The sequence below is a fragment of the Mytilus californianus genome, unplaced genomic scaffold, assembly GCF_021869535.1.
Source record: "Mytilus californianus isolate M0D057914Y unplaced genomic scaffold, xbMytCali1.0.p SCAF_1, whole genome shotgun sequence".
NCBI classification, from domain to species: Eukaryota; Metazoa; Mollusca; class Bivalvia; order Mytilida; family Mytilidae; genus Mytilus; species Mytilus californianus.
In genome coordinates, this window is record NW_026262581.1 from 13,347,966 (window position 1) to 13,370,617 (window position 22,652).

At 33.2% G+C, this 22,652-nt stretch overlaps 1 protein-coding gene across 1 annotated transcript; it reads right to left on the reverse strand.

The window, feature by feature from the left end:
• Window positions 1-79: 79 nt before the first annotated feature.
• LOC127706252 (protein PFC0760c-like) lies at window positions 80-22,427 on the reverse strand. Its single transcript, XM_052210791.1, has 6 exons — window positions 22,347-22,427; window positions 20,673-20,827; window positions 14,951-15,454; window positions 10,043-10,134; window positions 8,640-8,821; window positions 80-2,274 (listed from the first exon to the last, which is right to left on the reverse strand). The coding sequence occupies exons 2-6, from the start codon at window positions 20,788-20,790 to the stop codon at window positions 2,184-2,186; spliced, it is 987 nt and encodes a 328-aa protein (XP_052066751.1). The 5' UTR covers window positions 20,791-20,827; window positions 22,347-22,427; the 3' UTR covers window positions 80-2,183.
• Between the last annotated feature and the right edge of the window lie 225 nt (window positions 22,428-22,652).

The following is a 22,652-nucleotide window of genomic DNA, read 5'->3' on the forward strand; positions in this document are numbered from 1 at the left end:
AAAGATCAGAAGTTTACAAAAGTTGAACTTTGTAAATTTTGTATCAACCTTGATAAAGAAAAAGAAGGGATATGGTATATAAATTTGTGACACAAATCCTCACACGCATGTGACCAAGTCCCAGCAAAGGAACAGCGCTTTTATTACTGTTCTTAATGTTTATTAAATAACAAAGTGTATTTGTCAAAATAAAATGGCAAAAGTATACAACAGATTCATTGAGCTTAATTAAAGTTTTTTACACAAAGACTAATAAAGAATATGAAAATAATATGTTCGTCAAGGTTATCGTGTCCTTTAACGCACGCGCAGCAACATACTTTATTGTGAATGATAGACAATAAGTTCACAATTAAGAGCTACTATTTTTGATATAAAGTTCCTATTTATTTATTTATTTATTTCCTTATAATAGTAAGATAATAAAGACATAATATATTAATGATAAATAGTAACAAGTCTAAATTGAAAACAACGTTCAAACCTATGATTGCGTTGGATAAAAACCGCAATTTTTATACGTGTGCATGCAAAACAAATTTCTTGGTAGAGTGGTCTAAATACAGCACAAACAACAATGATAAATAGTATATATACTAACAAATTTATAAATATATAACTGAAGATACCCTGGTCTTTAGGTGCTGATATACAGGGATCTTCACTGAAATAGCTGTACCAGTGAAGAAATATGTTAACAGCATGTACAATATTGTTGTTGAATAAAAAAAAAGTTCGCATTGCCTCGTAGGGCGAACTCTTTGTTATTGTCAATTGAACAGTTTATTATTAGTAAACTGAATAATACATAAAATGTTCATTTATATGTGCATAGTATATGTACTACAAGGCATGTGCATGATTTACTGGTGTTGTTGAAGAGCAAACACAGTAATTAGAAAACTAACACTTGAAACTGTTAACTTTACCAGGCTGAAGCTAGCGAACAATTACTAGCGAACAATAAGCGAGCGAACACTAAGGAGATATATCTAAAAACCGAAAAATTGAATAAGACAGCAACGGTCGTTCAATAAAAAAAATATTTAAAAGGCAGATATTCCGTCCAGAAATTGCAATTTACTCTCTACCATGAATTGGGATTTACCACATCTGTTTGTAAAACAAGCCACACCCCTTTTCAGGGTAATATTCAGTACCACAGTAAATCTGCACCTATCAACGGATTGGTTGTAGGTGTTAGACCACCAATGCACCCACTTCAATTTAGAACGTATGTAAAAGTAGTCCTTCCCTGAAAAAAATAGCACCTTTGCTATCTTTGTTTAATTGAACTAACAAACAAATTTGCAGAAATGAAACTTTTGGTGATAGAAAAAAAATATATAGACCATTTTGAGCCAAAATTTACTTACCCTTGATTTATTGCCCATATAGGTCTTGTAGAGGAGAAACAGGCGCATCGTTTGCGCAAGGTTTCGAGTGGCGCTATGTTCAAAAATCTGAAACTAGGGCCCGAAATTTAAAAAAAAAAATGAAAGGCAGGGGGGTTGGTCTATTCCATGGCTTCTAGAGAAAAATAATGAGGGGTGTCACGGGGTATGGCTATATAGATCTTGTAGAGGAGAAACAGGCGCATCGTTTGCGCAAGTTTTCGAGTGGCGCTATGTTAAAAAATCTGGAAATATGGCTCGAAATTTGAAAATTTTTGAAAAAGCAGGGGGTTGGCCTATTCCATGGCTTCTGGAGAAAAATAATGAGGGGTGTCATGGGGTATGGCTATATAGTTCTTGTAAAGGAGAAACAGGCGCATCGGTTGCGCAAGGTTTCGAGTGGCGCTATGTTCAAAAATCTGAAACTAGGGCCCGAAATTTGAAAAAAAATTGAAAAAAAAACAGGGGGTTGGCCTATTCCATGGTTTCTAGAGAAAATTAATGAGGGGTGTCACGGAGTATGGCTATATAGGTCTTGTAGAGGAGAAACAGGTGCATCTGTTGCGCATGGTTTCGAGTGGCGCTTTGTTCAAAAATCTGAAACTAGGACTCGAAATTTGAAAAATTTTGAAAAAAACAGGAGGGTTGGCTTATTCCATGGCTTCTAGAGAAAAATAATGAGGGGTGTCACGGGGTATGGCTATATAGGTCTTGTAGAGGAGAATCAGGCGCATCGTTTGTATTTATGTATACGAATAGATTTAAGTTGTTTTGAGTCTTCTCTTCCAGTTACACAGCAAGCAGTTCTAGGACCGGCGTTACCGCATGATAAACTTCAGCCATCTCCGCCTTTTTCAAGATCTTCTGATCTCTGGTGAATCTAAAAACAACACATATAGAATTACCAAGTTTGAAACATGAATATTGAATTACTATGTACATGTAAACATTATGTAAATGTTCTTATACATACATAAAGTGTAAACATACTAAAACTTATATAGTTGTGCAAAAACGAAAAATATGTTATTGTGCTATAATAGCTAAGATTGTAGCAGCCTCGAGCAAATGTGATTTTATATTTTTGGCTTCCCAAATGTTTGGTATCTTGCGTAACTTATGAATGTTATTCCAGACGCAGAAGTTGCACGAACTGTAATCATACAATATGTTCATACCATATGATATTACTACCATTATGTTGGTACTGCTGTTGGTTGACTATCCGCCCAATTGATAATGCATCGGTATTGCCATGATTCATATGATACATTTTGTCTATTAATTCCTAGTATTAAATATAGTCATTTTGCTTTGGCTTAGGTTTCAAATCACTCAGACAAAGATAAACTTATGAAAATACGATTGCGAATACTAGACAACTAACCGCTAGAGACCAAAGGACAATCATGTAAACCACTATAGATGACTGTGACCTTAGACGGTTATGGCTGATATGCTGAGGCTTGGTTTTTAAACTCCCTAATGTTATATCATAGCTGGCATGTCAGTAGCTGCTAGTATTCCTTTGTTAATTTATGTTGATCATTGTCATTTTGCTTAGTTTCTTCTGTTACTTATCCTATCATCGGACTCGGACTGAGTTTTACTGTGCGCATTGCTGTGTGTTTGTTTATTATACATTGGCTAGAGGTATAGGGGGAGGGTTGAGATCTCACAAAGCACGTTTAACCCCGCCGCATTTTTTGCGCCTGTCCCAAGTCAGGGAACTCTGGCCTTTGTTAGTCGTGTATGTTTTTTTCTTAAATTTTAGTTCATTTAAATGTTTCGGGGTTAAGTGTGACATCCATTTTCGCTGAATTAGTACACATTTTTGTTTAGGAGCCAGATGAAGCAAGGCCTCTGGGTGTGGGATTTTCTACTGTGTTGAAGACCCATTTGTGGCCTCGGGCTGTTTTCTGCTCTTTGGTCGGGTTGTTGTCTCTTTGACACATTCCCGTTTCCATTCTCAATTTTATTCCCAAACTCGAGGGTACCTGATTAATATGAAATAATGAGATGTGGTATGATTGCTTTCAGAAACCACGTGTTGTTCATGTACGCACGCTATGCATATCATACGTCTTTCAGAATGTTCTCTGTTAATATTATATTGTAAAGCACATACGGAATTTAAATGTTCAAGTTCAACCTTTTAATCTCGTTATATCATTTAATATTGGAAGTTCTTTTTTCTAATTTCATCATTCAGTTTGAGATAACCTTTTCCAAGTTAAATAATCTGAAGGCAATGGCGGGCACACCATGACCAAATAGAAAGAACAAAAACACCATGACCAAAACGAAAGGACAGACAACACCATGACCAAACAGAATGGACAGACAACACCATGACCAAACAGAAAGGACAGCCAACACCATGACCAAACAGAAAGAATAGACAACACCATGACCAACGAGAAAGGACAGACAACACCATGGCCAAAGAGAAAAAACAGGCAAAACCACGACTAAAGAGAAAGGTCAGACAACACCATGACCAAACAGAAAGGACAGACAACACCGAGACTAAAGAGAAAGGACAGACAACACTATGACCAAAGAGAAAGAACAGACAACACCATGACCAAAGAGAAAATACAGGCAAAACCACGACTAAAGAGAAAGGACAAACAACACAATGACCAAATAGAAAGAACAGGCAACACCAAGACTAAAGAGAAAGGACAGACAATACCATGTCCATAGAGAAAGGACAGAAAACAACATGACCAAAAAGAAAGAACAGAAAACACAATGACCAAAGAGAAAGGACAGACAACTCCATGACTTAAGAGAAAAAACAGGCAACACCAAGACTAAACAGAAAGGACAAACAACACAATGACCAAATAGAAAGAACAGGCAACACCAAGACTAAAGAGGAAGGACAGACAACACCATGTCCATAGTGAAAGGACAGAAAAGGACATAAAACAACATGACCAAAGAGAAAAAACAGAAAACACCATGACCAAAGAGAAAGGACAGACAACACCATGACTAAAGACAAAGGAGAAACAACACCATGACCAAAGAGAAAGAACAGACAACACCATGACCAAAGAGAAAACACAGGCAACACCACGACTAAAGAGATAGGACAGACAACTCTAAGATCAAAGAGAAAGGACAAAAAATACAAAGACCAAAGAGAAAGAACAGGCAACACCACGACTAAAGGGAAAGACAGACAACACCATGACTTAGTTAAAAGAACAGACAACACCACGACTAAAGAGAAAGGATAAACAACACCATGACTGAAGAGAAAGGATAAACAACACCATGACCAAAAAGAAAGAACAGACAACACCACGACCAAAGAGAAAGGACAGACAGTACAATAACCAAATAGAGAAAACAGGCAACACCATTACAAAAGAGAAAGGACAGACAACACCATAACCAAAGAGAAAGGACAGACAACACCATGGCTAGAGAGAAAGGATAAACAACACCATGACCAAAGAGAAAGGACAGACAACACCATAGAGAAAGGACAGACAACACCATCACAAAAGAGGAAGGACAGACAACATCATGACCGAAGAGAAAAAAACCAAGGTAAAACCATGACTAAAGAGAAAAGACAGATAACACCATGACCAAAGAGAAAGGACAGACAATACCATGACCAAAGAAAAAGGACAGACAACACTATGACCAAAGAGAAAGGAGAGACAAATTGGTCAATAGATAAAAGACGAAAGGACAGACAACATGATAAATAGACACTAAACAATAACATATCTGACATTTAGAACTGTTTGTCTCTAGCGAACACTATGAAGATGAAAATAGCACTTTATAAATTGTATGCCTCCGAAGCCTTTTTCTTGATTAATCTCCAACAGGAAAGCTCACACCAAAAATATTGAAAGCCAAGGATGTATGAGTACCTGAACACGCGAAGAGCTTTGAAGTTAATTCCAGAATCATCGGTGGGTTGCACTGTTATTGGTATCATTAGTTTATATTCTTAACAAAATCAGAAGAATAAAAACGGTAATTGCATGGATAATCGATTTCCAATATAAACAAATTATCCTTATATCTTTTAATTTTCTTAGGACATAAATTTTTTTTTTCAAAGATTGGTCAAAAACGTCAGGTAGTAGTTGTTATACCAGCATTCTATCGAAAATGCATGTACCAATCCAGGAATATGACAGTTGTATTCCCATTCGTTCCGCTGGTTGATATATGGGTTTGTTTGGTTTTATGGACTTCCCCTTTATGATTTTACCTTGGAGTTTTGGTATTTTTGTTGATACTTTTTCTTAATTGCTTGTCGTTATGCAACGATTAAAAGAAATCTTATTCAACGTACCATGACACTCCTTTCCATTAAAGAGTCTCTTTTATTCAGTGTTATTTTGCTTTTTGTCATTTTAAAGATCACATCACCCTTTTCGTCAGAGGAAATATTACCAGGGTCGACGATATGTCTAAAATTATTTTAAAAAATATAGTTGGGCGATATGATAATTACTAGAATGCTAATAGTATCAAAGAACTGAAATCGAAAAATATTGTAGAATGATAAATCGATTTGAATAAATAAGTCTTAGAATTTAAAACATGATGAGAGTTAATTGGATAAAAGTTGGGAAAATACACATTTAGTATAGATAGTCTTTGGTATAGAAAATAAACTGAGTAAACTTGTTTGTAACTCAAATATATTCTTCTTCCAATTGTTTGATTTAGCGTTTTTCAAGTTTTAATACCGTTTTTCTGCTTACGGTATCTTATGGGATTTATAACATTATAAGGTCAAACATCTGTATTTCTCTATTTTAACATGTTTTCCCCCATGTTACGGTTAATTTTATAACTTTAAAGGGGTATTAGCTGTCAAATTCATGTTCACCGATTTGACTCAAATTCTCATATTTGATTTAAAACATACTAAAACGTATATCTAAATTACAAAAAGTCTTAAATAAACAATTTACGATGCATGGCCTCGATAATACAAGTTATCTACGTTCATATCCGTAGATATGGATATTGTTACACCCTGAAGTATCCAAGTACACCCTGAGGCGAAGCCGAAGGGTGTACATGGTACCGAAGGGTGTTAAAATATCCATATCTACGGATACGAACGTAGATAACGAATTTATCCCCGGTCTTAGTCCAAATCTTGCAATTTTTAGAGAAATTCAACCACAAAATGTAACGTGAAAGCAACGTTTTTTTCATTTTTTAAATATCTTTTATTGAAATTTGGGAATTTGACATATTTTTAACGGGGTGTATGGTACTACCTTTGGTAGAACCCTACAGGAAGACAAATATAAGACGTTTTTAAACTAGAGACATCGAAACTGAAATGGGTCGAATTTGGCGCGCAATGTTGTGAGAGTTACATCATAAACGGTGTGACGTCAACGTGGGTCATTTGCATAGCTAGGTCAGTAGTACCATTCATAGACAATGTGGCTGCATAGTGATGCATTTACTAAAATGAGTGCAAATAATCGATATAATAAGATAAAATCGTTAGTGGATTAAGTATTTAATTATACAGACATCATGGAAAATCTACAGAATTCGATATTTCATAAGGAACAACCATGGAACTAAGGAAAACGCGCGTGAAATTCCCCGATGTAATGGGTAGCAACGTCCGGGGATATGGGTTAGCAACACCCAGGGACTATGGGTTTTGTAACGACGTGCGTTAACCAATCAAACTCCTAGAAATATACTAAGCCGGGGATAATATGTATCAGCATTTCGTGTGTATTTTAGTCTAGACGCAATCTAATTAACCATCGAGGTGACCTCCGAAGACTGCCGACGGTCATATAACCCAATGTAGATATAAATATAGATATAAATAGATAGCGAACACGTGCATTTGAATTTTTCTAGGTCTGTTTGATTTCATATTATAGGTAAAAAAAAATGTTAATCATCGTTTTTACCTGTACATGTATAAGAATGAGTTTTTGTTGATCGAATCAGTCAACCAAATGGTTAACCCTTGTTTCATTTTCAATGATGACATTTTTTTCCCTTTTAATAGCTCAACACGCCTAGTGCATGCGTAACCCATCTCCAGCTGAGGGTTAAATTGGAAATCACAGTAATACGGATTCAATGAGGTCGAATTATTCAATTGCAAGTGAATACTTCATCAGCGATGTTTCTTATCTTATTTCGACAAAATTACACCAAACTGGCTGCTATAAGCGAATTATCATTTCACTATTTCACTTTCATTAATGATTGAAAAAACAAAAAAATCATGTTTCAATTTTTCTGTATATCTCGTAGATAATGCCCCGCCCCTTTAACCTCATTATTTGTTTTATTACAATGCATCATGTGTAAGTTGTATTATTGTTTTTTTGTTATAAGAGTTTCTAAGAACTACATAAATTAATATATATTTGATATTTCTGGTCAATGAAAGACAACCCAAATGTACTTTCTTTAAATATCAAATTAGGAATTGCGAAATATCGTCTACTTAACTGTAGTGTCGGATAGGTTTCTCAAGTGTATAATATTCTGGTCAAAGGGAGACAACCCAATTTAAATCATGTTCCATAGCCCAGTTATTTTAAAGGAGTATCACAAATGCTTCCATAATTTACGAACGTAATAAGAACAACATAACTTAAAATATATTTGATATTTTTGGTCAATGAATGACAACTCTAATGTATCTTGTAGTTTAAATGTGAAATCCGGAATTGCGAAAAATCTTTAACTTAACTGAAGTATCGGATAGTTTTCTCGTGTATATAATTTTCTGGTACAAGGAAGACAATCCAATTTGAATCATGTTCCATAGCCCGGTTATTTGATTGTAAAGACAACAGGCGTCCCATATGAAGCAGGATCTGCTAAACCTTCCGGAGCACAAGTGAAACATGTAACCCCGGTTTTTGTAGGGATCGTGTTGCTCAGTCCTTAATTTTCAATGTTGTGTCTTGTATACTTTTGCATGTCTTTTTTGTCGTTTTTTTGCTATGGCGTTATCAGTTTGTCATCGACTTATGAGTTTGAATATCACTTTGGTATCTTCCAACTCTCTTTTATAAATGCATTATACGTCGGCAACGCACATTGACACAACAGTTTAAAGTACAAATTATGTATACGTTTTATTAGAGAATTCCAATTACGTTATTGTAAATTTAATCATGTGCTTATAAATAGAGTTAAAAAGAATACAACATCACGCGAGGGTTCAAGTAGTCATGTAGAAATCTAAATATATACCTGGCGCCAATTTCTTCAGATCCATGTAATTTTTCGTGGCGATTGTAGTGAGAACCCAATGAATCACAGGAATTAGTCAGATCTCCAAAGGTATGAATGTAAAAACCATGAATTATGGAAGCACTAGCTGCATTCATCTCAAAACCATTTATGTTTAATTCAATTTCTACTGGACCATTAGCCTAAATAGATATTTATATAAAGATCAAACTTGTATATGAATATTTATAATTGTAGATTCTGATCCGAATTTAAATCACAATCTCCAAAAATGTGTAACTGAATGCAACCATACTTTGATACATATATGGTCACATATAATTAGCAGAAGATCCGTATTGAATTTGAGGTCACTATGTCTAAGGTCAAGTTCAAAGTTTCCAAAATAGGCTAATATTTATGAGGAAAAGAAGTTTTCAGACACGAAATCAACTACTACAAATAAGATTGCTATAATTTGATGATGTGGTTACTTGTTGACGGCCATACGGTTGCCTATAATTGCTAACATCCACTTCATTTGAACTTTGGTGGAAAGTTGCCTCATTGGCAATCATACCGCATCTCCTTATTTTTATACATATAATGAGAGCAAGATCCCTATTGATTTTGAGGTCCCTATGTCCAAGGTTAAGGTCGTAGTTACTGAAAAAGCAGAAAATTTGTGCAGAAAAGTAGTTTCCGTATGCTAAATGAAATGTTACAACTTACTTGGATATAGGGTAACATGTAATGTCAGAGGAAACATCATATCTTCAAATAAACAGAAAAAAAACTATGCCATCAGGTCAATATAAGTGTTTGCCTTTTATGTGAGGGGTGTCGGGTATGTGAGCTCGATCACTAACATTTCCTTACTTCGATTTGCTCTTGCCAATACTCGCATATCGAATACACAGCTTTCAAACCATAAAGGTATTCTAAAAAATCTATGTAATTTGGATTGATATCATTGCATGACAATTTTCCTACCATAACAAAAATATACTCGATTCATTGAACAGATATGGTAGTGAGTGACATTTTCATGCCAAAAAACTACTATTCCGATGTTGCTGATTTTCATAATTTCTCATTTTAATTTCTAAAATTGACACTCCGAAAATTTTGGTGCAATAGAGTATTTTCATATTACCGACTTTTGACTCCGGAACATAGATATATAATTTTTCGACAGGTTAGTAAGTACTCAGTGAAAGGACATTCTGGTTATCGGTCAAGTAAGAGCAACTCAAACTTACAATCGGTGCAATTTTGTGAAAAATTAACTGTTTTATGTTTTTTCTATACAAGACAAAATCATCAGAATACAGTTACCCCATCCCCTCTTTTCCCCCATTGGTCACCATATAATGGGAGGAAGATCCTTATTGATTTTGAGGTATTTATACAAATAAACATACCTTTTGTATAAAGTGGATGTTTCCTCTGACACCATTTGTATGTTCAGCAAGTAAATTCAGATGAGGAATTACTTCACGATGGGCATGAGTTTCTAAAAGTACACAATAACAAGTTACTAACTCTGGTGAACAATACCACGAATACTGTATAAATCCTTGATACGATCAAGAAAAAAGTGGAATTCTGTGGGATTCTACACCATTTCTACTGGGAGCATGTTCCTTCTTACACATATACATCATGTACGATGAACAAATATTAGCTTCCATCTATTAAAAAAATTCGTAAGGGTTCCGCGGAACCCCGTGTCTCGCCTACTTTTGCTGTTAATCGCAGGCTCAACAAAAATGAGATGAGGAAAAAATTTCATAAAAATATTCCTCTCAATAAATTTTGATATTGTAAGAAGCTTCTGTCCAAGTTTGGTAAAAATCCAGGATAGTTTATGAATCTAATAAATGTTTTAAAAAATTTAACTGCAGACTGTATGTAATGTTAACTCGAAGAAAAACTAAGTCCATTCATAAGTAAAATATGGATAAACAAGTACAAAATTTTAATAACAATTTCCTTCTAGATACAAGCTTTTGATCATAAGCAAACTTCTGTCCATGTTTGGTACAAATCCAGGATAGTTTAAAAAAGTTATTAAATTTTTAAAACTTTAACCACAGAGTGAATGTAATGTTTCCTGGCAGAAAAACTAAGTCCATTTATAAGTAAAATATGGAAAAACAGGATTTTTTTTTTTAATTTACTTCTGGATACTATCTTATGATCATAAACAAGCTTCTGTCCAAGTTTGGTAGAAATCCAGGATAGTTTGAGTAAGTTATTAAAATTTTAAAAACTTTAACTACAGAGTGAATGTAATGTTTCCTGGCAGAAAAACTAAGTCCATTTATAAGTAAAATACGGAAAAACAGGAATTTTTTTTAAAATTTACTTCTGGATACTATCTTATGATCATAAACAAGCTTCTGTCCAAGTTTGGTACAAATCCAGGATAGTTTGAGAAAGTTATTAAAATTTTAAAAACTTCAACCACAGAGTGAATGTAATGTTTCCTGGCAGAAAAACTAAGTCCATTTATAAGTAAAATACGGAAAAACAGGATTTTTTTTTTACAAAATTTACTTCTGGATACTATCTTATGATCATAAACAAGCTTCTGTCCAAGTTTGGTAGAAATCCAGGATAGTTTAAGAAAGTTATTAAAATTTTAAAGACTTTAACCACAGAGTGAATGCAATGTTTCCTGGCAGAAAAACTAAGTCCATTTATAAGTAAAATACGGAAAAACAGGATTTTTTTTTTACAAAATTTACTTCTGGATACTATCTTATGATCATAAACAAGCTTCTGTCCAAGTTTGGTAGAAATCCAGGATAGTTTAAGAAAGTTATTAAAATTTCAAAAACTTTAACCACAGAGTGAATATTTGTGGACGCCGTCGCCGCCGACGACGACGACGACGACGCCGACGCCGACGGAATGTAGGATCGCTATGTCTCGCTTTTTCGACAAAAGTCGAAGGCTCGACAAAAATGAATCTCTTAGTATGTCGCTCAGATTGTACATTAGCTGCATTAATTGTGCATACTGGTATCAAATACTTTGTTGATTTGTTCAATGCATAGGGTCTGAAATGGCAGACTTTCTTATATGTGCATTCAAAAAATAAATTATAGAATATGCTATACATTTATAACATGAATTGTACTTTTTCCTTTGATTTTCGAGTGGGTTAACTTGGTTATTTTTAGAAGAGTGCACTAACTGGACGTTTTTGCACTATCCAATCTCGCCGTTGATTGTTTTCATAGGAAAAGCAAAGAATCGTGACAAGGAACACGTTTAAAATATATAAATGTTATAAATTTTAAGTGGCAAATAATGTGTCCATACTTACAAAAGTAAATATATTCGAAACTATGTTAAACTTATGAAAATCTCAAAATATGAAAAAAATAGGGATTACGCGCCACAAAATTGACTAAAAAGTAACCACAGCTGAATCTTTATCAATGTATTGCGTTTTCGACAGCTGATATTTAACGTACCCTGCACAAAACATGGCCAAAGCCTGTCATTTTCCTCGATAAGGCTTTTTAGCTTATAAAGTGCAAATCCTCCCGTATCTTCTCCTTTCTATTTTCCCGCAAGTGACATGTTAGGCAATTATGTGGGTTTACTTGTCATGCATTATGAGTACCACCCAGAAAGGAAAAGAATATTATAGTAGAATTACAAAAAAAATCTAGAATTATCAAGAAAGGGAATTTAGCTCAACAAATTTGATGAAACCACCCATCGGGGTAATATATCATACTACTGTCTTATCCGTTATGAAATTCAGAATATAATTATTAATTCTTATGTATAGCACTTTTTAGCAGTTAGTGCGGACCCTTCCAGAACAATCGAGTTCAACCGCTGGTTTTAGGTTTGGTTCGCTCTGCCTAATCTTTAGTTTTCTTTGTAATGTTTAAAAACACAATGAATGATCAACTAATGTACGACTCTTTCGCGGTTTTAATCTAATAAAGTCGCGCACTTTGCAGTTGTATTAAACGTCTAATCTTGCCAAATGTTATGTAAATTGTTATTTGTCATAAATATATTTCATTGGACCACATCGTATGTGCAATTCAACATTCTAATTTTCTTATAATACTTTTCTATTTAGGGCCTACTCAATATTTGTAAGCAATTATTGCATAATAATACTTAGAATTACTGTATAATAGTGAAAATAATCTAAGTACTATAAAAATTAAGCCGCTTAACTGTTTACTTCAAAATGTTGTTATTTACTATTATTTATATTTTAAATGGAAGATACTTTTTGAAGTTTGAATTGGTGAAAAAGCCAGTTTATGATATTTGTTAAGCTACAACAACATACTGAAAGAAATGGATTATGACAAAGTCCTATACAGCAATGGAAATCATAAATATTTCTATACGTAAAAAAAATACGAAATTAAAATCTGAACTGAGAACAAACTTGCAGATTGAAAGTCCGTTTTTGTCCGTAAGAATGTTGCTTCAGTCCTATAAGCCCAACATTGTATTGCTCAAACTGAAATGCTTATGAACATCTTCTCAACGATGATCTATTTAATATCAGCGTTGTTTACAAACGCAAATACACACACGCATAATTTAATCTGTTTGTTTTGGTCATACGTATACATTGGAGTCAATATAATGGAATTCTATGTGACTGTCATACAAGTGAGAGGTTTAGCTAGCTATAAGAACAGGTTTAATCTACCATTTTCTATATAAGGAAATGACTGTTCCAAGTCAGGAACATGACAGTTGTTTTCCATTCGTTTTATGTGTTTGAGCTTTTAATTTTGCCATTTGATAAAGGACTTTCCGTTTCAAATTTTCCTTGGAGTTCGGTGTTTTTGTTATTTTATTTTTTTTAACATAATAAAAAGGTTTAATATTGTAGGAAAATACTTCAATGCTATAAAATATATTATAATATAATAAACAAATCAATACTGTATACGTTTAGAACATAAAAACCAAAAAAGGTATTTTACACAAATTAATAATCTTTTTTCTTTTCGAAATTACAAATCCGAATTGACTGTAATGCAAATGTAATAGGGATTATTTGGTCATGGACGCACACCATACAGTTTGATTTAAAACTTTAATATTATTGTTCAAAGGTAAAGAAATCGAAGTGGAATTCGTGCATTTTGGTAAAAACAAATGTGGAAAAAGGTCTTTAAATCGTTGAGGAAAATACTGACGAGTGAATATTCATATAAAAAGATTAATCTGTCATGGGAGCTGTCATCTCCTTTGTGATAAACTTAGTTTTCAGTTTTTGTCTGTTTTTTGCCGAATAATGTTTTTTTTTTTTTTTTCAATATTCGCTTGGCATCTTTCCTTTTTGCACATACTCTTACAAAATCGTTTTGTACAAAATGCTATATTTTCAGTATCTACTCTGATTTTTTTTAATGGCTTTTTTATTGCCAATTTATTACACGTCAGTAATCTTTGATTCATTAATTCATATATTTATTATATCACCGTGTACATTTTCGTTGTTTTCTTCATGTATTGCCTTAATTGTCAGTACCGTTGTTGTTTTATTCATGTATTGCCTTAATTGTCAGTACCGTTGTTGTTTTATTCATGTATTGCCTTAATCGTCAGTACCGTTGTTGTTTTATTCATGTATTGCCTTAATTGTCAGTACCGTTGTTGTTTTATTCATGTATTGCCTTAATTGTCAGTACCGTTGTTGTTTTATTCATGTATTGCCTTAATTGTCAGTACCGTTGTTGTTTTATTCATGTATTGCCTTAATTGTCAGTACCGTTGTTGTTTTATTCATGTATTGCCTTAATTGTCAGTACAGTTTGTTTTATTCATGTATTGCCTTAATTGTCAGTACCGTTGTTTTATTCATGAATTGCCTTAATGGTCTGTACAAGAAAGCGAACCATTGCAAACAACAAGATTGCCACTTTGCATATTTGACATAACGTTCCGCTCGCAGTAAGAGGGTCTACTCCATTTGATCCAAATTGTTTGTTGGATACACCAATTACAAAATGTTACTAATATTTCCTTGTTTAGTTCAATAATTATTTGTTTATGGTAACTTTTTCTGTAACAATAACTAATCAATAAGAAGAATCCAAATTGGTTGATCCAAAATTCTGAAGCGCTACCTTGCCGTCAACTCAATTTTGACGTCAAATGATAGTCAAATAATATTGGACTTAATGATGACTTTTACGAAAAAGAAGAATAAAAGGGAAAAATTGCAAAAGCAATAACCACCTAAGTATTCAAATATATGAAATGATGCAATAAATAAAGAAAGGGATAGTTTTAGATATTTTATGAAATGTTAAAAACAATCTTACTTTTTTTACACAAAAGACACATATGTCCTTCTCGCAGTAATCCAGGGGAAGACATGTATGTCCCTCCTGCAGTAAGAGGTTTAAACTTGTTGCCGTCAAAATACAAATGCATATGGATATGTTGTCCCTTATAATGGTCGTCGTCATCGTCGTCATCATCCTCATCGTCACCATCGTCGTCGTCATCATCCTCCTCCTCATCTTCGTCATCATCATCATCGTCGTCCTCTTCATCATCCTCATCATCATCATCGTCGTCGTCCTCATCATCACTGTCGTCGTCATCATCATCATCATCATCATCATCATCATCATCGTCGTCATCATCATTATGGTCATCATCAGCATCATAATCGATGTCATCATCATCATCATTGTCGTCGTCATTATGAATATGAATATGAATTTGGTTTTTATTCTGATCGTTCTTTTGTTTTGTTAAATCTGTGATCACTTCTTGCATTTTTTTCATCAATTCCTTGAATTCTTCATTTTGTTCAAAATCTGACAAAAATGAAATAAAAACGCGTAAAAGAAGAAATAAATTTTCGCTACATCACCTTTTAAAAGAACAAATAAATGAACCAATATAAATTAAACGTTATCGTTATCATTGGTACTTGAGGACGAGACAATTTTTTTTAGCCCTCCCTCTTTTTCCAAAATCCGTTATTTTTTTGTTTTCTATTAATTTTAATTATTTTCGCTTTTTCTGTATCATATGAACATAAATATACATTTGTACTAGAAATAACTTGTTTGCTATTTACTATCAATTCCAAGTTTACTATCCACAGCGGTCACTGATATACATTGTATCATCTAGAGATAAGGTATCTCACTTCGTACCTTAATATCACCTATTTTCCTACATGAATTCTAGGAGGAGTCGCAAGATTAATTCATCAAATATTTAATTTCCTTCGGGTCAGTGGGTATGATTAGCAGTCGGCATTTTTAATGAAATTCAACGTCTGTCGTCAGAACGGATAAATTTTGCTTGTCGTGTCGTCGTATTTAGATTTTTAAATGATGGAAGTATTGTATGGACCACAACTCTAATTCCACGCCAAATCCGGTTCCCTGAAACAAATGTCCCGACTGTTAGTGTACAGCACGCTAAGGTACGAGAGTTCATCATAACATTATAAAAGTATAAATAAACTGTAAAAACATGCTTGACGAAAATTTTACCTATAAATTACATTTTTTTTAAGGGGAACCTGGCCACGTCTCATCTGAATGAGAATGTTAAATCCGATGCCTCGTGTAGGGAGAGTGCCTTTAAAGAACCCTTTCGTATGGAACGCCATGACTGTCTTCTGATGTTGATTGTTTAATATGTTCGGTGCTTTATGCATTATGTTCAGTAGTATTTATATTATGTTCAGTAGTTTTCATATTCTGTTCAGTAGTTTTGACATTATGTTCAGTAGTTTTGACATTATGTTCGGTGCTTTGGTTATTATATTCAGTAGTTTCATTATTATATGCAGTGGTATTTAAATTATGTTCGGTACTTCTGACGTTATATTCAGTGCATTTTGCATTATGTTCAGTACTTTCGACATTATGTTCAGTAGATTTAATATTATTTGCAGTACATTATGTATTACCTTCAGTGGTCCCGGTTTCTTTTAAACGGTGGATTATTCATTATGTTCAGTAAAAGCATCAGTATTATACTCGGTTCAATGAAATATATGTTCAGTAGTTGTATCATTATGATGATGCAGTAAAAATTGAGAAATCAATAACGGAAATTGTCGGGAAAAAAAGACGAACGCGGACATTCTTGACGGACGTTTTCTTCATGGACACTTTCACGGGATGGAATGAAAATGGAAGAATTGGAAGCAGTATTAAATTGGTTTGTTTTATGTTCCCACGTTGGCAATTTTCACAAGGAAAAAATTAATCCTGACTTAATTTGTAAGATGTCATGATTGATTGATTGTTGTTTTCTGAACGTATAGTGGCAAATATTTCACGCATATTTATGACGGAGAGAAGAATTTTTAAACAAAAAATAAGAAGTTGCATGCATTGTCGTTGATACATCATGACTATAGAGAGACGAAAAAAAGACAAACAGCAAAAAAAAAAATTATATAAAAACATATTCTATAGCTTTTGTATTCCTAGAAGGTAACCCTTTTTGTTGGTTGGTTGTAGCATACTAATCTCATGCACCGACTTTTAAGGGACCACCAAAAATCTCCTTCTGGATATTCTTATTGTATTCTGCATCTTACCCCGCTAATAGGCGCTTAAATACCGGATATTTATTTGAAATAACCCAAGATATATGAGGTTGTGGATGAGGTTTACAGAATAGAAAATAATGCCCCTACCCTCAAAAAAGAAAAGGTGAGCAAAAAAATAAAGAATAGAGAATAAAGGGGTGCTTAAAAAAATGTTTAAAACTTTGGAAAAAGGTAAAAAAAAAAGTGATTACAGAATTAAATGATTAACAGAATAACTAAACTTTTTCTGCATACCGAATTTATTATTGATATGGAATGAAATGTTGAACTGGTCGTAATCAGAACTGGTTAATTGATGTTACCATGCAAATTATGTACATTCGATATTTTCCTCGAAAATCACGATCTTGCACGAGTTAACAAATCTTGACGTACTATTTCGTCCACTATTGCAGACAAAGATAATCTTACATTCTTCTCCTGTATTGTGTCAGAAATTATTACAACAATGATAAAACAATTCGTGATAGAATTCAGACAAAAATGACAGCAAAAAGCTCTGCAATAGCAGAAAAACCAGAAAACAACTAGTCATAAATTTCATACATTCAAATAGCTACATTGAAATTTATGCTGGTATGCAAGGGTATAGAATGAAATATTATACAAAGTGCTACAAAAAATGAACATTGAGTATCAGTTTGATTGTCATTTTAAAATCATTTATTAAGATTTTTTAATCTTCCAAATTCAAGCTGTATACACAAAAACTAACTAGGTCTAAGTGTAAATATGATTACATTAGACGGGTAATGAATATCAAAATACAAAGTGCAAAACTTTAATTGTGCAAATTTTCACCATTTCTGTACAGTTATGGTTCTTATTATTTTAAAGTAATGCATAAAACATGGCCCTTTTTGTTTCATAAGAGACTAGAAACTACCCAAACCAATAACTTAATATCTGTTTTTGAACAGAGCGTTTAAAAACATTTCTGGATTTAGTCTCTAGATCCACCAAAGATAGCCAAATTAAAGAGGAATAGATTGACAATATCCAGATACAGGTTCGAGGCTAATCCGTGTTACCATGAATTATCATTGATATGGTCTTATTTATGAATCAACTTTCTCTATTCTGTAAACCTCATCCACAACCTCATTTATCTTGGGTTATTTCAAATAAATATCTGATATTTAAGCGCCTATAAGCGGGGTAGGATGCAGAATACTATAGGAGTATCTGCAAGGAGATTTTTCGTGGTCTCTTAAAAGTCGGTGAATGAGATAAATATGCTACAACCAACCAACAAAAAGGGTTACCTACAAGGAATACAAAAGCTATAGAATATGTTTTTATATTTTATTTTTTGCTGTTTGTCTTTTTGTCGTCTCTCTAAGGTCATGGTGTATCAACGACAACGCATGCAACTTCTTATTTCTTGTTTGAAAATTCTTCTCTCCGTCATAAATATGCGTGAAATATTTGCCACTGTACGTTCAGAAAACAACAAACAATCAATCAATCATGACATCTAACAAATTAAGTCAGGAGTATTTTTTTTTCCTTGTGAAAATTGCCAACGTGTCAACGTAAACCAAACCAATTTAATACTGCTTCCAGTTCTTCCATTTTCATTCCTGATCCCGTTAAAGTGTCCATGAAGAAAACGTCCGTCGAAAATATCCGCGTTCGTTTTTTTCTGAAAATTTCCGTTATTGATTTCCCGACTTTCACTGCATCATCATAATGATACAACTACTGAACATATAGTTCATTGAACCGAGTATAATACTGATGCTTTTACTGAACATAATGAATAATCTGCCGAATATAAAGAAACCGGGACCACTGAAGGTAATACATAATGTATTGCAAATAATATTGAATCTACTGAACAATAATGTCGATGGTACTGCACATAATCAAAAATGCACTGAATATTACGTCAGAAGTACCGAACATAATTTAAATACCACTGCATATAATAATGAAACTACTGAACATAATAACCAAAGCACCGAACATAATGTCAAAACTACTGAACATAATATGAAACTACTGAACAAAATATAAATACTACTGAACGTAATGCATAAAGCAACGAACATATTTAACAATCAACATCAGAAGACAGTCATGGCGTTCCATACTTTCGGCAACTCTTTTAGTGGTGCATAGGAGGCCTGTTGAAATATTTGCCCCTATCAAACATACACCACCATGTATTCTTGTCTTTAATTAATATAAAATATTTTCACAATATTATCTTCATCGCAAAATTAACGAAAATAACCTCTCCTGTTACTTTTGTGTCTTCATTAAACTATTCTTAATTAAACAAAACCAGACATGCCAAGAAAATGCATTGATATAAAAAAAAAATGCTTTCATTTTGAATATTCTTTACGTGCCTGGCACAAGTCAGGAGCCTGTAGTTTAATGGTTGTCATTGGTTCATGTCTGTCATACTTGCTTTTCGTAAATTGTTTTGTTATAAGTAAAGCTGCTTTTTTTCTCGTTTGAATTGTTTCACATCTTTCATGTCGAAGCCTTTTATAGATGACTATACGGTGTGGATTTTTGCATATTAGTTGAAGGACATACGGTGTCCAATGATTGCTTATATCCACTTCATTTGAGCTCTGGTGGATAGTTATCTCATTGGCAATCCTATTACATCTCAGTATTTTCATATAGGTATTTCCAATTGAAACAAAACATATTCAGAGCATGTTTCCTAGTAGAATTTTCTTAAAATATGGTTGCTGTGCACAATGAAGTTACTGAATCAGGGTCTTTTAAATATTTAAGTTGGAGTCAACCCTTCAAATGTAAGCATACATGCCAAGTTTGATCGTTATGAGTCAAACAATGTCGTAGCTGTTATCCTATCCTCCTGTCACCGTCGATGGCTTACAATCGATTTGAATTTATTTGTCATGAGATACACGACATGTGCCATTAATGGGACAGGAACAGTAATACTGCTCACGCTACTGAAGTAATAGACTTTTTTTTATATTACCGAATTTTTACTCGGGTGTAACTCAGGTTACCTACTTTGTGGTAGGACATTCTGGTACTCGGTCAAGTAAGAGCAACTAAAAGAAGTAAAGTCATGGTTACAATCGGTGCTCTTTGGGGAAACAGTTTACGGTTTTCCAATGATTTTTCATGTATAGAGAACATAAAACAGTTAATTTTTGTCCTCAAACTGCGCCGATTGTAACTTTGGTTTTATTTCTTTAGTTCCTTTTATCTGACTGAGTACCAAAATGTCCTACCACAGATTAGGTAACCTATCGAAAAAATATTAACTCCGGAGTCAAAAATGGTTATGTGGAAATATTATATTGGTTTATTTTTTTTGGGGGAGGGGTTCTGTTGCTTAGTCTATGGTTTCTGTATATCGCTTAGTTTATCATTTGATTTTTGACTTTCCCTTGCTGTCTCCTCCTTTTTTTTATCTTTTTATCCTGGTATGTTCAATAATGGTAATGAAAACTTACTTTTAGAATTAGTTTCTATAATGTCACGTGAAGGGAAACTAACATTGAATGTTCTGGTAATGCTTCCTATTTTATTTTTTCCTACAGAAGAGCAATCGCTGGCATCTTCTTCTGTCATCGTCTTTATCTGGAGATAGTTTCTTCTTTTAACATATCTGTAACAAGCAAACATGAAATTAGAAAGGACCAGAGACAGAATATATTGTTTATTTCAATACTTTGTTTTGAAAGCTTGAATAAGTGAGGTTATGGTATTTACAAAACTTGACTTTCCTCTCATACATTTGTCGTACTTGACATTCAGCCTAAGAAGAAAAAAAGAAGATTTTTTTTATATTGCAACCTATAAAAAAACAAATAAATACATGTGTTATAATACAAAATAATCACTAGCCAAATAGGCTTATTATGCACTGTCTAATAATTATAGTCTATTCTGAATCATGAAAATGATTTTTTAAATCAAATTAAAGTTTTGTTATAAACATGATAAAAATGAAAGAAAAAGAAAATGCATATGACATATGTTATAAGATAGGCCTATGTCGTATGGACTTTAGCCGGACTGGTACAAAACAGAATTCTGTTGGAATTCCTAAATAAATAGAGAAAGAACAGAAATACCGCGATCCACAAATGATTATTTAATACATTTCAATTTATGAGTTTTTGCTATCTTCATGATTTACTTTTTATATTGAAAAATATCTTGTGTGCATTTAAATGAAAATTTGATTGTTGTTATTAAATGTGCGTTGCCATGAGATTCCAGATTTTATTGAATCTGGAATCTCATAAAATTAGAAAGATCATATCACAGGGAACATGTGTACTAAGTTTCAAGTTGATTGGACTTCAACTTTATCAAAAACTACCTTGACCAAAAACTTTAAGCTGCCCACTCGCACTATCATTTTCTATGTTCAGTGGACCGTGAAATTGGGGTCAAAACTCTAATTTGGCATTAAAATTAGAAAGATCATATCATAGGAAACATGTGTACTAAGTTTCAAGTTGTTTGGACTTCAACTTCATCAAAAACTACCTTGACCAAAAACTTTAACCTGAAGCGGGACAGACGGACGAACGAACGGACGCAGAGACCGAAAAACATAATGCCCCTAGGTGGGGCATAAAAATAAGGAGATGTGGTATGATTGCCAATGAGACAACTATCCACCAAAGTTCAAATGAAGTGGCTGTAAGCAAATTATAGGCAACCGTACGGCCTATAATATACTCATTATATTATGAAATAAACTGAAACTTACCATTTGTTTGCGCTCATGAAATAGCACTATGTATCAACATTAATTTCCAAAAGCAAGAAAAAGTGCTCATATAGTAAACACATAATTCTATATTTTGAAGAAAGTAAATAACTCCATTATACTTTATTGAAAATAAATTACGCTTCAAATATATAAATCTCCTGTGAACTTAGATTATCAATTGCATTAACTAATTAATACTCATGAAATAAATCACTTGAACAGAATTGAATGTTTTCTGCATTATTTCATCATTAACACTTTCTGAATTTAGCTTAAAAGTGTATGCAATAAAATGAAAAACGGTTTCACTTGTATAAATTATACTAAATTACAAAATTTAACTTTAAAAAAATATTTTTCTGTATAAAGTTAACGTTTCAAAAAATTGAATAAGAATTACCTGGTAAGAACGAATAACTCCTAAAAAAACTAAAATTTTATCGAATCTGGAATCTCATGGCAACTGCCGAATAGTCCAACGCATCAGCTTAAAATTGTCGTTGTCGACTGGCTTAAAGATCCCAGGTTTTCTTCGTTTTACCAATGAAATGTCTTGTTACATAATTACCTAAATACAACGTTTTAATCTTTTTTTGGACACTTAATATTTATTTATATTATTTTATTTATTGACACTCATGATATGAACTATTGATTATCTGTACTAACGTTACCATAAAAGATTTGCTTTGGACAATAGGTCTAA

Coding starts and splice junctions, on each gene's coding strand:
- LOC127706252 (XM_052210791.1), bottom strand. CDS start 20,790: ATGACAGAAGAAGATGCCAGCGATTGCTCTTCTGTAGGAAAAAATAAA. Junction 10,135..14,950: donor GTGTCTTTTGTGTAAAAAAA/GTAAGATTGTTT, acceptor GTGTACTTTTAG/AAACTCATGCCCATCGTGAA. Junction 2,275..8,639: donor TCTGAAGAAATTGGCGCCAG/GTATATATTTAG, acceptor TGTTGTTTTTAG/ATTCACCAGAGATCAGAAGA.